This window comes from Filicampus tigris, chromosome 9 (assembly GCF_054856515.1).
Source record: "Filicampus tigris isolate MCC_2025a chromosome 9, RoL_Ftig_1.0, whole genome shotgun sequence".
Lineage (NCBI taxonomy): Eukaryota > Metazoa > Chordata > Actinopteri > Syngnathiformes > Syngnathidae > Filicampus > Filicampus tigris.
The window spans coordinates 2,993,386-3,009,694 of NC_141225.1; the positions used below are offsets into that span (position 1 = coordinate 2,993,386).

General features: G+C 40.3%; 1 protein-coding gene across 2 annotated transcripts in view; it reads right to left on the reverse strand.

Moving 5' to 3' along the window:
* Positions 1-16,309, reverse strand: part of LOC147141662 (receptor-type tyrosine-protein phosphatase gamma-like) — a 458,048-nt gene that overhangs the window by 40,350 nt on the left and 401,389 nt on the right. For both annotated transcript variants that reach the window (XM_086039819.1, XM_086039820.1), the window contains 4 exons: positions 11,534-11,642; positions 11,120-11,169; positions 10,203-10,935; positions 3,293-3,419 (listed from right to left, as the gene is read on the reverse strand). In XM_086039819.1, the coding sequence (XP_085895945.1) occupies positions 3,293-3,419; positions 10,203-10,935; positions 11,120-11,169; positions 11,534-11,642 (1,019 nt within the window). The remainder of the gene's footprint in view (positions 1-3,292; positions 3,420-10,202; positions 10,936-11,119; positions 11,170-11,533; positions 11,643-16,309) is intronic.

Genomic DNA, 16,309 nt, shown 5'->3' on the forward strand with positions numbered 1-16,309 from the left:
TAATTATCTGTCTCTCCTCCGCTCTCATGCGTGCGTGTGTGTGTGTGGCTGGCTGATGATGCAACACCAGAGACAGGCACGGCGCATTTAAAGGAACAGTACACTATTTTGTATAGATGGATTGATAGACAGTCAAATTGTCTTTTTATCATACTATTTTAATTACTTATTCAACACAATATTAGATTTTAACCGTTTAAATTATTCATGCATTTTAATAGCTTTTAGGATTATCTTTATGTTCTTTATGTGGGTTAAAATAACATGTGAAATGATATACAGGTAATAATGTGTTAATAATTTCACATATAAATCGCTCCGGAGTATAAGTCGCACTCCTGGCCAATGTATGGGGGGTAAAACGCGACTTATATGCCGAAAAATACAGTAACACTTATATTGTTAAAATAAGCTCTTTTTTTCACAGTTTCAGCTGCTGGTGTGCCGCAGGATTTTTTCAATGAAATAAATGTGCCTTGACTCAAAAAAGTTAGAAAAACACTGGTCTACAACACAACCACCTTCCTTTCCCGACCGGGACGGAGACAAAAAAGGAGCAGGCTTAGAGACCTTCAAGCAAGAAAGTTGACATCTGGTGAGTGGATTGACTTGTTTACAGCTGCTGAACTGTCAACCAAGATAGCATTTAGCTTAGCAGCTAATACAACCACCGGTCACCATATTGACTAGCTTGTTTTTTTTGTTGGAGAAGCCCCTCCTCTGCTCTGCTCGAAGCCCGGTATATTCACCCCGCAAACAAACACACATCAGACACGTGTATCCATCAGTCGTCAGTAAAACAGGAAAATCACTGATAGACTGAGAAGGTCCATTGATACTGACCCAGTTAGTCACAATTAGGGTGATGGACGAAAACCTGCGAAAATAGCGGATTATATAGATGGAAAAAAATGGATTTTCGACTATGCCTAATCGGACTATTTTTTGCCAGTTTCCCATCTATTGTTTATCGCCTACAAAATGGGTGTCCGTGTTAGGCGGATAGGTGGACCGGTCCGTCACATAGGCGGTACGCCCAGCTCTGCCGATTTGTTCATCAAGGTATGCTTCTGACCACATGAGACTCAAATCAATTAATCTTAAAATGCTATCTAAACCATAACAGGATATAGTTGTTGTTGTGGGTTACTGTTGCACAAATTTGAAAAACATACATAAGCTTGAGGTAGAAAAATACACATCTCACAAATCCTGACATTGTGATTTTTATTCTAGTAGCTAAAGTTGGTTTAATGTTGCTTTCACATTTGACAAGTTTGACAAGAATGCTTAATAAATTATTGGTCATCCCTTTTTAAAACTCATCTGTAACATAGATATTTGTAGTTACAGCACTGCTCAAAATGAATGCGCAGTCACTGTATCAATCAGGCAAACCTGAGGAAAGTAGACTTGAAGCCTAAAAATAAGCTTGAGGTCACACATTAAGCGTGAGTGAAATATAAGTTGATACATGACCTGTGCAGACAGCTGGATTGATTAGAATAGAAGCAAATCTGTTCCTTCATACATGAGTGAGAGGCCTCGCTCAGATGGTGTGTGGACAGCTTCAAATACTGTCGGCATAGTAACATTCCAACATGTTGCTATTTTAACCAACAATTTTAGCATGAATCTTTTTATTAGCGCTTGGCAAGTACTATACAGCTTTCACTTTTTGCTGCCTCATCAAGTTGGGAATCGTTGAGTGACAGGCGAGTTCAGAAACACGTACACCCTTAAAACTGCTCGGTTAACAGTAACCCAGATTGTGAAATATAGCTAACCATGGACCGGATCCAAAAGGGACTAAGCGATTGGTTATACCCAATACAATCAGGATTTGACCCAGCATGTAGGGTTAAGATTTTTATCTTTGAAGGGGCAAAAACTACACATCCTACACACCAAGTTAAAGCTACCAAGACATGGTTTACCAGGTTATCAGAACAGCTGTGGTAAAAAAAAAAAAGAAAATCCCCCACAAAATTTACAAGAAACATTTATAAGACGAGGAAGTTTGCCCTCTCAGAGCTTGCCATTGTGTGCCACTCATATGATATGTTTGGCACAGTTTTTTCACCAGGTACCCCTCCTGGCGCAACCCACTCACTTTTACCCAGGCTTGGGACCAGCAATGGCTGGGAATCGGCATATGGCATAAGGGTCTTGAGTAGGGTTGCCAACTTTCTCACTCCTAAATAAGAGACAGGTGCACGGTGCCACGGTGGTGTGAGCATGATGTATGAATTTTTTATTTTTTTTCTAATTTTCACGTTAATGCTAAAACCACATTCACGTAAAAATAAGAAAAAATGAAAAAAATGGACAGTGTTTTTCACAGGACAGTGACAATATGCCACATCATATTAAACCTCACATGAAACCACAATTTGACTCTTTTCATCAAAAAACAGGTGTAAGAAATCTGAAATGTAAAAGGGGAGTGTGACTCACCAAATAATTTTTTTCCATGGATATTTCTGGCTGCTTTTGACTGACTTAAGTAGTCTTCTGTCATTTTGCGCAGCCAGAGAGAAGTCCTTACATGACAGGTGGAGTGATTGACACTTGTTCTGAGATTGACGCTTTATCTGATCTAGGATCTGTCATGTGTAGTACCGAGAGTCTCCATTAGAAGCGCTGTAATGTGCTATCACTGTTTAAGAACCAGCAATGTATGTTAGAGCAAGTATACGAGTAAAAGACATTGAGCTGCCAACCCGTCTGTGGTCGTCGTTATTGACAGTCGATCGCCATCCAAACCTTTATTAAAGGCATCTTAATTACAGTATCAGTAGATTGTAGTTTTCTGTATTTGCAAGAGTTGGTCAATATACGGGACATTTAAGGTCCTGTATGGGACAAACCAAATTAGCCCAAAATACGGGACGTCCCCGCTAATACGGGACAGTTGGCAACCCTAGTCTTGAGAATGCTACACTAAATTTATTTCAACTTCAGTAAGACAAAAGATGGCAGCCAGCTTCAGCTTCTCAGCCCGCCCAACTTCAATCTTCAACCCAATCTGATGGGTCAAACTAATTAACCCAACCTTGGGTAAACGTAACCCAATCTGCTCAAAATCCACAGCTAGCCAGCAAGTGGATTAGGAAAACACCCCAGCATTCTTTAGCGCGTAGGTTCTTATTAAATGTAAAACATTTGCTCTCCTTTTGAAGACTCACCAAAGAAACAATACGTAACCTCACAAATACACATCCTTTGTCCCTCTTGGGGTTTGATTTCGGTAACAACGTTCATGTTACTGTTAAGTGTTGGAGTTACCCACCTCCAGTATATGAATACAGCAAGCAGCAGAGCAAGACAGAAGAAGGACAGAGCTGAGACCACCATCAAAGGTGTCATCCAGCGCACATGGTCCACCCTATTTCTCACTCGGTGGGTCCAGTTGGTCACTGTGGAATGAACAAAATGCATTGCCTATGACATTTATTCATAGATAAATAGATACATACCTGTAAGTAGATAGCTAGACAGACAGATAGATAGATAGATAGATAGATAGATAGATAGATAGATAGATAGATAGATAGATAGATAGATAGATAGATAGATAGATAGATAGATAGATAGATAGATAGATAGATAGATAGATAGATAGATACTCATCAGACACACACGCACATGCACATCCACACAAACACACGTGCAGCGGCAGTCCAGATGACTTTTGAAAGCTCACACTTTTCTTTGTAATGATATTTGAAATGTGTAACTTCTGCATACAATCACCACTTCAGCTCCAAGCTTTTACACAAGGACCCGTGGTCCAACTCTTTTATTTGTGATACATGTACCTTTGTTTAATGTTTTTGAAAAAAATGTTAACACTATGTTTAGTTTCTAATATTTTATCGGAGATGTAATACAGTGTAATGATCATGTTAAGCAGGGATAATACCGTCGCTGTCCTTTGAAAAACACTTATCTCCCATTTTGGAACCTTTTTAAATTTTCACTTTAATGCAATTACTGTAACGCAGAATCATGGTTCTGGTAAAAATAAGAAAATGAAAAAAAAAATGGAGTGTTTTCACATGACAGCGACAATATAATGTCTTAGCTTTTTGCAAGAAGGGGAGGGGCCCTTCCACAGGTAAAAATCTGATGAGGCAGCGCTTTTTCTGGCAGCTTTTGTTCTTAAGTGCTTTGTTACAGCTCTAGCTGTTATGAGATGCGCTATATAAATGAAATTGTATTGCATTATTGTATTGTATTCATGCTGCTCGAATCCAGGCGACAACTGAGAATAAAATGGAGAGGTGTCTATTAGCCTTTTATGTGTATGAGGGAGCTGGAAGACGCATGAATGTCGTGTTAAACGACAGGTTCAATATCGTGTTGTGTTCCGTGGAATACTCAGTGCAAAAGCCCTGCAGTTGGAAACATTGATTTCTCTGCAGCATTTTCACATTATTTTCTGTCATTGGCAAAAATGCCACCGTGTATGGAATAGATGTAGTATGGAATAGACTTGTACCAATAAGTCTGGTAGAAGCGCTACAAGCACATTTACACAGTTCTAAATGTTTCCTGATATGGTATGTCCCAGAGTACTACTTAAATTTTCATCTGCATCATGTTATCAGAACCATCAATAATGAAACGTAACCAAAGCCCATCAGGAAAAAAATCGCTGCGAAATGTAAACCTAACCTCTGGAGGTCACAATTCACGATATTGAGTTAATATACCCTGATGGTCGATGCAAACAGTGGAGTTGGTTCTTTGCGAGGCCCTCATTACTCCGTACAGGGATCCTAGCCTAAAACATGGACTTATAACAGAGTTCAATATCAGTGATAAAAAATAGTTGCCAGTAGAGTGGTTTAGATCCTATTTGGCTGTCGGGATTTTTTGTGATAGCCTAGGTTGCTCTGAGTCCCGCTCTGCTGCTCTGTCGTATGGTGTTCCACACTGCCCCTAGGTTCTATCTTACAAAAGCATGGTATTTCCTTCCACTGCTATGCGGATAACAGTCAGATCTATGTCCCGCTGAACAAAAAAGACACTTTCTCCTTAAGACCACTTTTGTCCTGTCTTGAGGAAATCAAAGCATGGATGTCACTGAATTTCTTAACATTAAACAAAAAGAAAACAGAAGTTATGGTGTTCGGTCCCAGTGGCTCTTTTGCATTCCACCCTGTTGACCGGGGCCCCCTGGCGTCTGATTTAAAGCCAACAGTCCAGTAATTATGTTTTAAATTGGATAGAAATCAGTGCTTTGTTAGATCCATCTTCTTTCATCTTAGGCAGCTGGCTAAGAGAAAACCCTTCCTTTCTCAACAGTACTTAGAAACAGTAATCCATGCCTTCGTTATATCTCAGATAGATTACTGTAATGACTTTATTTTGGAGTCAGCCAGTCCTCCCTGAAGCGTCTCCAGTTGGTCCAAAATGCCTCTGCTCGCCTCCTAACTGGAGCTCGGAAGAGGGAGCACATAGCTTCAATTGTGGCCTCCCGTCACTGGCTCCTAGTGCATTTTAGAGTTCATTTTAAGACTTGTCTTCAAATCTTTAAATGGCCTCGCCCTAGCGTACCTCTCTGAGCTCCTCCACCCCTACGCACCTGCCTCAGGTCTGCGGACCAGATGCTACTGGAGGTGCCAAGGATTAAACGGAGCCTCAGAAGGGGTCGAGCGTTTTCTGTTGCCGGTCCTTCCCTCGGGAATGACCTTCCGTTAATTTGTAGGCCAGGCCCCCTCTCTGATTATTTGATTAAGACACATTTTTATTCTTTGGCTTTCGACCCAACATGAGATTGACACTGTTCTGCTGTTTTATGATGTTGACTGTATATGTGTTAGTATCATTAATATGTGTTTTAATTTACGGCCGTCACTGTTTTGTTGTTGTGCTATTGCTATTTTATGTTATCTGAAAAGTGTTTTGTTACATCTGAAGCTGTTGTGAAATGCACTAGATTAATAAAGTTGTATTGCATTTTGTAGTAGCAGTGGCAAGATGGCTCCCCTCTGGGTTCAGCAGTGAGAGGCCGATTTATATAGTATATAAGTCCATGGTTTCAGCGAATACAAAAAAAATGCTGCTTACTGCTTGTCAGGGATGGGTTACATGCATAAATGCAGAGAAAATGTTTCGTGTCAATATTTTTTTTAATACAGTTCATATTTAAAATGGAAAGGAATATATGATAAAAAAGCTTTTAATTTCTAAAAAGAAAAAAAAAATCATCTCAAACACTGGGTGATGCAACAAATCTGAAATTTAAAGGCAGGCCAATCCCATCATGCCAGTTTCTGAGCTAATATTGTCCTTGCCTTGAGAAAGACACGTGTTGTGTGAGCATTAAGTTCTGCCTGATAACTGTAACAAGGCATCACACAGCTCTGAATGATTTGAAGGATTTGTTCAATTTAAGTCTCTTAGTCTCGACTGGCATCACCACCTCCTACCTAGTTCATCTGATGCAGCTGTGACGCCAGCTCCCATGGCTTTCAATCTACTGCTCTGCCTGGAGCCAGACGCCACATTACACCAGGCCCATGCATTACAACATATAGTACTGCAGCTGCCTCACATCATCTCTATGTCGACATCTTGTACTTTATCATACATGCATCGTACATTGATGGAACAAAAAAAAAAAAAACAAGACAATGCCTGCTTCAGTTCCCCTGTACTTCTGTTTGCTCTTACGATAACAATAATTAAGACATAAATATGTGAACCTCTTGATGCAAACAAAAGCAGTGATGTCCAGTGAGATGTTTTGACTGTCATTTATTCATACAACACAAACCATGCAGGGAAATGTAGCTATAAATGGAGCAAGGCCTTTTCCCCTCCTACAACTGAATCAAGCCTCGGAGCCTCTTCTCCTCTCCCCATGTGTAAAAGTAGGCCAACACTAAGATCTGAGCAAAAAAGGAGGGAGATACAAAGAAGTTGAGGGGGTGGTGGGGCATGAGAGAGGAGATGGTGAAAAAAGAAGATATGCAAAAAAAAAAAAAGAGGAGGAGGGTGTAGGTAAGAAACAAGAGAAGTAAAAAAGGCAAGTCTGCTCAGTGAACAGACTTGAAAATAGAGAGGAGGACATACTGAGAAGAGGGTTGACAATGAAGTTGAGAATCAACTTTTTTTCGCATTTGTTATTATTAGAAATCAGTGTCCCGTTAGCATCCTTTTATGTTCAAATTGCTTCAACCGACCAGAGGAATTGTTTTAGTAGAAACAATTCTAGGTGGAAGGTGAAAGACAAAAAACATACTACAAACAACTGACTTGCAGGCAAAGTGAACTGAATAGAATGTCACTATCAGAATTACTCATTTTCAAAAACAATTCTCTTCATTTAAGAATGTTAATTATTGTGACTATAGTTTGCAGTGGTAGAAAACTTTATTGCAGCATACTGAAAGCTATTTTTAAATTTTTGAAAGAATGTCAGCAATATACCCTGCTCCCTCAAATGTTTATGTGTAAGCAAATTACATGTACTTTTCCAGTGAGTCATTTCCTGGCAGGTTGTATGACGTTAGCTAGAATGATACTGTTGAGGAGGGCTTCTACTATACCTCTACAAATATAAGTGGAATTTGATTTAAAATGAACAAATAAATAAATTCCACTCCCAGAAGTCGTGACTGCCACTTTGAACCTAGTTGTGACACAACAATCTTTTGACCTTGCATCCTGCCATCTTAAATAGGATTACATTTACAGAATACGCATTGACAATGAGAATGAGGAAGCTACTTCCGGGGAATATAATAAAATTGCTTTTGTTCATAGAAATGTCTGGCCTTGTACTTTTCTCAAAGCACTTGAAATTGAATTGATTGTCCCTTGGTGTTTGCTTGGCTAAGGCGGTACACTGCTGAAAGTCTTTGCTGAGCAGAGACTACATGACTGCAATCCGTCATCACTTATCACATGATTAGACATTTGATGATGAGCCTTCTGTTCTATTCTAACATTCCAAGTAGACCATATTGTTTTGTTACTGAACCTAAAATTTTAGTCATACACAACACGAAAAGTAACTAACCTAAATAACACATGATATGGGGCCCACCTCTATTATCTTGCAGTGATAATATCGTACATTTTCTTTTCACATTAATTCAAGGCCAGTTTATTTAAAAGTAGAACGATTTGGTTCTGGGGCAGCACGGTGGTCGACTGGTTAGCACGTTTGCCTCACAGTGCAAAGGTTGTGGGTTCGAATCTGGCCCGGGCCTTCCTGCATGTGTGGAGTTTGCATGTTCTCCCTGTGCCTGTGTGGGTTTTCTCCGGGTACTCTAGTTTTCTCCGACATTCCAAAAACATGCACGGTAGGTTAATTAATTGAACACTATAAATTGCCCCTAGGTGTGATTGTGAGTGCAAATGTTTATCTCTGTGTGCCCTGCGATTGGCTGGTAAGCAGTTCAGGTTGTACCCCGCCTACTGCCCGAAGACAGCTGGGACAGGCTCCAGCACCCCCACGACCCTCGTGAGGATAAAGCGGTATAGATAATGGATGGATAGATCGACGAACAACCATTCACACCTATGGACATTTTAGAGTGTTCAATCAATCTACCATACCATGTTTTTGGAATGTGGGAAGAAACCAGACCAACCGGAGAGTGGTGTGGGTTACACACAAGGGGAGAACATGCAAACTCCTCACAGGAAGGTCAGAGCCAGGATTCAAACCCATGACCTCTGCACTGTGAGGCGGATATGCTAACCAGTCATCCCCATGCTGCCCAAATATATATCTGAAAACTGCCCAAAACGTTCAGTTCGACAGTTTTGGTTCAGTTCATCTGTGTTTCTTTCTTGTTTTCCCATCAGAAATGATAAGCCAAGATGGCAGTGTGCATGGTTACGGCAGAGCGTCATGATTCACATTCGAATTCTAGGCAGGACCTTCAGCGATGTTGCAGACAATCATATTGCAGCGGTGTGCGACTGCGCGTTCTACCTCATAGAGTCATAATGACGCCACCAATGTAAGCCACCACAACCAAGTCTTTATATCTCCAGTGCAGTTTGTACATCAAACGAGCAACTTAGAATAACAACTCACGGGAAATTGTTATGTTCATGACTGACGTGTTTTGGTTGCCATGGAAACTTGTCTTATCGGAGCTACCATGCAGCCTAGCCAGCTGCCGTCATCAAAACTGCGAGGAATACACACCCATTGTAACTCTTAATTCCGACACTGTTAATTTGCATAGAGATACTGTAACCTCAAATTAGAGGTGAAAGTCAGTTAAACCACATCTTATTTGCTTCATTTCAAATCCCTTGTGGTGGTGTTTGGAGCCAAACACATGAGAATTGTGTGTCCAACTCAATGAATGACAAAATGAAGACATTACTTCATGCATGAGCTGAGCTCATTCATGTATGATAGATAGTAAGGATACGCATAAAAATCTCAGTTGTGCTCATAAGTTTACATACCCTGGCAGAATGAATGATTTATTGGCCATTTTTCAGGGAATAAGAATGATAACACCAAAATGTTTCTTTTAGTCAGTGCTTGGGTGAAGACATTTATTATCAAACAATTGTTTTTACTCTTTTTAAATCATAACGACAACCGAACTACACAAATGATGACCCTGGTCACTTCTGATGACTTTTGCCTACTTATGAAATGGATTTCCACCTCCAACCGCAGAGGGATACGACTATTTTTCAGTTTACAGCAATGTGTTATGCATGTTGCCAATGAGTTTGCCATCATATATCAAAATTAGTACATGAATTTATCTAATTTTTGTACCAAAATTTTGTGTGTAACTTGAATTGTTCGTAAACAAGGGCATTCCTAAGTCGAGGTTCAACTGTATTCCAGACAACCTCTCACAGAACAATTTTTTTAGCTGCTCGCTAAGATGCTTGCTCAAACGATTGATTATGTTTTGTTCAAATAACTAGTCATTAGATCATAAAGTATATGAGTGGGATGGTCTCATGTTAGTGTAGCTCTCCACAACCATTCCAATTCCTCACATGGAAACTTTTGGAACATTGATCTCCCACACATGCATTACACAGTGCTACAGAAAAGTTGTAATTATTGTATTGAATGGAATTATCTCGTATGTACCGACTAAAAATGGTAGATTGTCTAGAGCTGATGACTCTGGATATTCAATTGCACATATTCACACACATTTTTTATTGGGAAGCAGTGAAATATCACCACTCACCAGTACGGATGGAGACAGAGTGATGTTCCCGGGCCGCTACTGTTCGCAGCGTAAGCATCAAATGGTACCCCTCAGGAACCAGGAAAGTGGTGACAGTGGTGTGGTTATGAACAAATAGACCAAGGTTGTAGACCACCCGCAGGTCTTCAGGTGGCCAATAAGTAGGAACTGGCGCCGTTTCTTCTTTCTCCTTTGCAGTAGCGTCAGGTTTCCCACAGGCTGGGTCATTCCCAGCCACACTGTCGTACATGCTCCCTTCCTCGACCACCTCTACCGGCCGCTTCTTTTGTTGCTTCTCATTTTTGTCGTCTTCCTCTTCTTCCTCTTTATCCTGTTCTTCCATGTCTCTTTCCTCCCCTTGATCCTTATCATTGTCACTGCCTTCATTCCCTGTCTCACTATTGTCCCTCTCTGAGGATTTTGTGACAACAGGAGTGCTGACATCATTGCTGGCCATGGTGTGTTCATTGGGCTGAGGTGTGAGATGGTGTGTTTGTGCTCTGCTTGGCCAGAGTGAGCTAGGAAAAGAGGAAATGACTCCTCCACTGAAGCCAAGTCCGGCTAGTAAAGTGCTGGTCACCACAGATGCCACTGTTGCCTGACTACCACTGGAGGAAGGGCCAATGCCCGTCGCCATGGAGACAAAGGAGAAGGGAATGCCTGATGAGGTCCAGGTAGATGAACCAGAGGAGATTGGGGCCATGTCGGCTGAAGAGGCTGGTGAAACTGTTGGCTGAGAAACATAATGAAAGAGAGGCACTTTCAGTACCTTTATGGTAGCAAAGCGCTATACAAGTGAAAGCCTATTTACAATTTGCTTGAGGATTCATTATTATCTATGTATGCACAATCATGGAATTTCTTTGTGTTCTAATGATCCAAACACGCACGGCACCATTCATCCCTGCATTCCTTACCATTCCAGTTTTCACGATGCGCGTCCCCTCAAAGATTCTAGTGGTGTTTGCTGAAACACAGTGGATCAAAAGGAATGAGCCATTGCTAAACAATGGTAGAACAATCAGACATCATTCATGATGTCATAATTTCATTCAAAAACTGTAGTGCAGGACTTGCACGTAGGTCAGAATGAGACATTAGATATTGATTATAAACAATGCTATCCATATCTACAGTAATGAGACAGTGATCTCTCAAGTATATTACCTTACCACTATTTTCCTATTTTTCCTTTCATAGTGTTTGCATAAATCACCCGAGTCTAGCATGAATAATTTAGTAAGTTCATGTATACAATAAATCATAAATGTGTTGAGACCCATGACACAGTAGATAATTTTGACAAAGCTGGTCGCGCGTGTGTGCATTACCTCTGAAGAGCATGCTCTGACTGAAATCACTACGCATGTCATTGGTGCAGACAGCCTGCACCCGAAAAAGGTACAGCACATCAGGTGAGACATGGGAGATGACAGCCTCCTGTATGACATAAACACAAACCCAGTGTTGACGGATAGTCTGGATTCTGGAACCCCGTATTTCTTCACAGCCTACACACCACCCATTCTGAGAGTCAATGATTATTTTTGCACCAAATTCCAATTCAGATGTTTTTTTTTACACAAGTAAAAGTTAAATCATATTATAACAAAAAAAAGATTCCCCATTGTAATTTTGCATTATACATTTAAATTTTCAACACATTCCTTTTTTCATTGGCTGTGACAAATCTGAGGGCTGTACAACATTGTACTTTGAGGCATGTGGCATCCATATCGATTTAAGATTACTTGTACATTTGCAAATATGGTTCCTTGTCCTGTGAGGGGCTACACATTAACTACTGCATTAACACTTAGCAGCCATTATGTAGAATTAATTGCATGATAGAACTGCCACTTGAGGAAGTGTATTTTTTTGTCATGCTGAACGCAATGACACCTTTCATAATGACGTGAAGTATGAATTTTAGAATTTTTTTTCAATATAATGTTGAAAGAACCCCCTCCAATGTTACATAACTTTAGGCACAACAGTAGCATCCATGCAAGTGAAAAGATTGGTCAATTATGCTAGTGTGGACAGCAGGATTTACATCTGTTTTAGACAATGACATCATTAAAATGAGCAATATACTGTCTAAATTGACAGGCACACTACAAAACATAAATGTTGATTTCATTTATTTGCAATTCAAACACTTCAACACAATTTTGCTTTTAGACTCATTTAATCGTTAATTTTTCCTCGCAAACATTTTCCTAATGTTTTGTGTTGAACAAACGGTCCCTGAAGAAGCTCCCCATTCAGCGCGGTTCCTTGATAGGAAGCGCCACAGTCAAATACCACATGGATTTTGTGTTTTATAGGCTGATACCCCCCGTGGTGTGGATTGTATAGCAGATGGTAATGTTCTGTGGTGGCAAAGTGCAAAGATTGTGTTGATGAGCCAACAGCTCTGTGTCTTCGTTTTGACGTTGGTTTCTTGCTTCCTGTGTGTCTGAATAGTTTGGCTGTTCATTATGTGCATTGCTCTGAGTTACATTGCTCTTGTTTTGTATTGCAAAATTGTTTGGCTCATCCTTGACACCTGCCTGTCTTTCGCATGCAACACCTTTACCGATGTCATGATGTGCATTCGTGCAACGATTCTTCTTCAGCCGTAAGATTCTGCACGCTAATCTCAAGCTCTTCCTTCTGTGCTTCCTGTTCCATTGCTGCGACTTTCACTGCTTCAAGTTTGTCTTCTCATTCTAGTGTTGCTGTTTTACTGTGCTGTTTTTACTTCCGCCGCTTGAAACTTCCACCGAAACAACTTCAGTAAGTTGATCCGAAAGCTCAACGGGTTTGCTGCAGAATACAATATGAACATGTCTTTTAAAAACTCTTTTGTTTTTTTTTATCCTACGATGACCGAGTAAGCTACGTGTCAAGACTGGGGCCTAAGCCTTTTTCATAAGTCATGCACATTGAATAAAATAGATCGAGAAGTTTTTTCACGCTAGTTGCACGTGCTATTTCTTTAGTGTATTCTTGTGTATTTTGCGAAGCTAACGCTGAACATTAGAAGGTATCTACCTTGCTTCCAAAGGAACACTACGTAAATGACGGCCATTGTTGTAATATATATTAGGAGTGTCAAAATAGTGCAGTAATTGCGATCAATTAATCACAGTAACAGTTAAAGAGTATTTTTTTTAGATTGCATTATTCAAATTTGTAATCACTAATTTTATTGTTTCTGTTTGATGATGATGATGATGTTTTGATGCATGGGGCTTGTGCTTGATTTGTTGGCGGTGTAAAACCAATGGTCTGTGTCTCAATAGCTTCCCATAGCTTGCCTTGCCTCACTCGATCGGCGTAGCCTTTCATGGCAAAGTCGAATGACGGCGGCCTTTTTTTTTTTTTGCGCTCTTCTGTCCAGCCAGCTATTATGTCCATAGAGGATATTTGAAAGAAAAAAAAAAAAAAGCTTCAATTTTCACGATTTGTCCGCATTCGTCACTTCCCGTTCTGGTCCAGTGCCCTGATTCGCTAGCTAACAGCCAATCACAGTTATTATTTGTCCCGACAGCCCAACCCGATTCTACATCACGTACACGCCAGACCAGATGCCCCGACAACGGCTCCGACCTTACGGTTGCAGGACACACCAAACAGATGGCTTGTACCGACTTTCCGACAGCCGATGGCAGATTGGTGTGTCGAGGCCTTTACAGACTGTTTAAAACTAATAAATATCTCCAGCATTTTTTTCCACTATCAAAGTGATGCATGTGCTGCCATTGTGGAAATGAGCCCACATTTTCTTTTTGACAGTGAATGTGGTTAAAAATGTTTTCACGTCAGCTGTGAATTAGCATGCACCTCATTTATACGTCACACATCATCATACTACTATTACCACCATTGATTCCGTGGGCACAGATCATTACCTCAAACGGCAGTGCAGCAAAAAAATAAATAAAAAAACAGACAAGCAACTGCAATAGCCTCAAATAAGGCAATGGCACTGCTTTGTCAGGTGCTACTTTTTGGTCGTGGTCGAAGACTGAATGACTTGTGGCTTCATATACCAGACCGTGCAAATGTCTAAATTCACCATAAATTTAGTTTTTTTGCCTTAACGACTACACTGTGGATAACTACAAAGCAGGGGCGGAGCCAGAATGTGGCTAATGGGTGGGACTGGAAAAATCAGGGTGGGCCTGAACATTTCTTTCACTGAGCATAATCCTCCTGTCCCGACAGATCGTATATTCACATAAAATGACAAACTGAATAATATGAAGTCCAGATCTTCCTTAGACAATCACAATTATGCCATTCTTAATATTCAATAAAATCAAAACCACAACAAAACACAAATTCCAAGATAATTTACTAAAAATTCAAAAGTATATATTTTTTCATGAATCTCACTGGGTGAGCAGTCTGTGAATCTGGGTGGGCCTGTGCATGGTTGTGCACAGCCAGGCCCACCCATGGCTCCGCCCCTGCTACAAAGTCACTAACTGGGAGATACAGCTGCAAGTCCTTTTAGGTTTCTGGTAGAGAATGAAGAGATGGGCAGTGTCATTATGGTTCTGGGTGGCTTAGTGAGTCAAGATCCATATGGCTTGTCTCATACTTCAAGTCAACTTTGACTTTTTTCATATGATCTTTTTTCTTAATTAAAGCATAAGTAAAATGCTGGTCTACTGCTATATTAAAGTAATGTACTGTATGTTGGTTGGCAATCAATACATTTCATATAAAAAGTACTTGCACTCATAATTTCTTTGAGATGAAATGACACTCATCTGTTGAAGGATACAGGGATGACCTTACTCCCTCTTTGAATCAACAGTCACTTCAGAAATCCATTATGTTTTTCTAAAATCTGAGTTTACATATATGTGAAATACTGAATACCAGATGGCCACTTTGCAATAAAATAATTATGGTGAGCTTTTCCCTCATTACAGCAATGTCAGAAAGCTCCATCATTATTCTCCTTCTGTCTTTATTCCCCACCCTCACTTTGTGGCTAATGACAGCTCTCCCATAACTGTTGAATCTAGATTCCCTTATTCCTACTATCAAGAGGGCTGTGTGGTGCGTGTTGGAAGGGAGAAAAAAGGGGGTGGTGGGTTTGAGGGGTATTGGGGAGAGCATTTTCAAGTCAAGCGAGTCACTGATGTGTCCCAGATAAAAAAGGAAAAAAGGAATGCGAAGACAGAAAGAAATGACAGTGGGAATGAGTAGGTTCAGAGACAGGTTTCGTCTCTTGAGGTTACAATGGGAGGGTGAGACATTTACCACTCCTTCATCACGGTTGATCCCGCTTTCTGAAAGCTAGGGGGCACTCTGATCTCTTTTTTTGTAGCCCGTTCACAGTTTTGCCATAGAGCCACTGGCCCAAGGTCATGCGTTTTGCACAGACTGGCAGTGTTGTGTCGCCTCCACCTTAGCATTAGTATTCTGTGAGTTGACCAGCAGACTACAGTGTTAGGGAATGAAGCATCCAGGCTAATATGCCACCTTTTCTTATAGCTCTTTTTGTCTCCTGATGAGAACATTTTTCATGAAACTCAAGGAGTAAGCTGTTTAGTGTGACTGTAGCTGATCATTTTTAGTGGTCATTTCCTCCCTTATAATTCCATTATTTTATCAATTTATTTGGTCATTATTATGTTGTGCAATGTTTAGACTGACAATAAAATGTATTTTGTAATAAAAAATACTAAATAACAATTTCTAACACACATGGGGCAAATTTGGCTGAGTTCTATTAACTCCACCTAGGATCAGGTAGACATGCAAATGTATCGTGTGACCAAGAACAAAAATATAACCGAATTTCACAATCAGAATCAGAATCATCTTTATCGACCAACTATGTAAAAACACACAAGGAATTTGTCTCGAATTTGTAACAAGAACATTTAGGACGTAACACATTAGTCCAGAGAGTCTTTACGTAATGCAATGGTACCATTAGTTCTGTAGTACCGAACAATGAGAGCTGTGCAAATGCAGAGAGTCCATCCCTCCGAACTGCTTCTCCTCACATCAAGCAAAAATAAAGTGACCAGTAGTGCAGTAATTATGATACAATGACGATTGTGCAAATGATGCAGAGAATCCTTGAGCACTTAAAA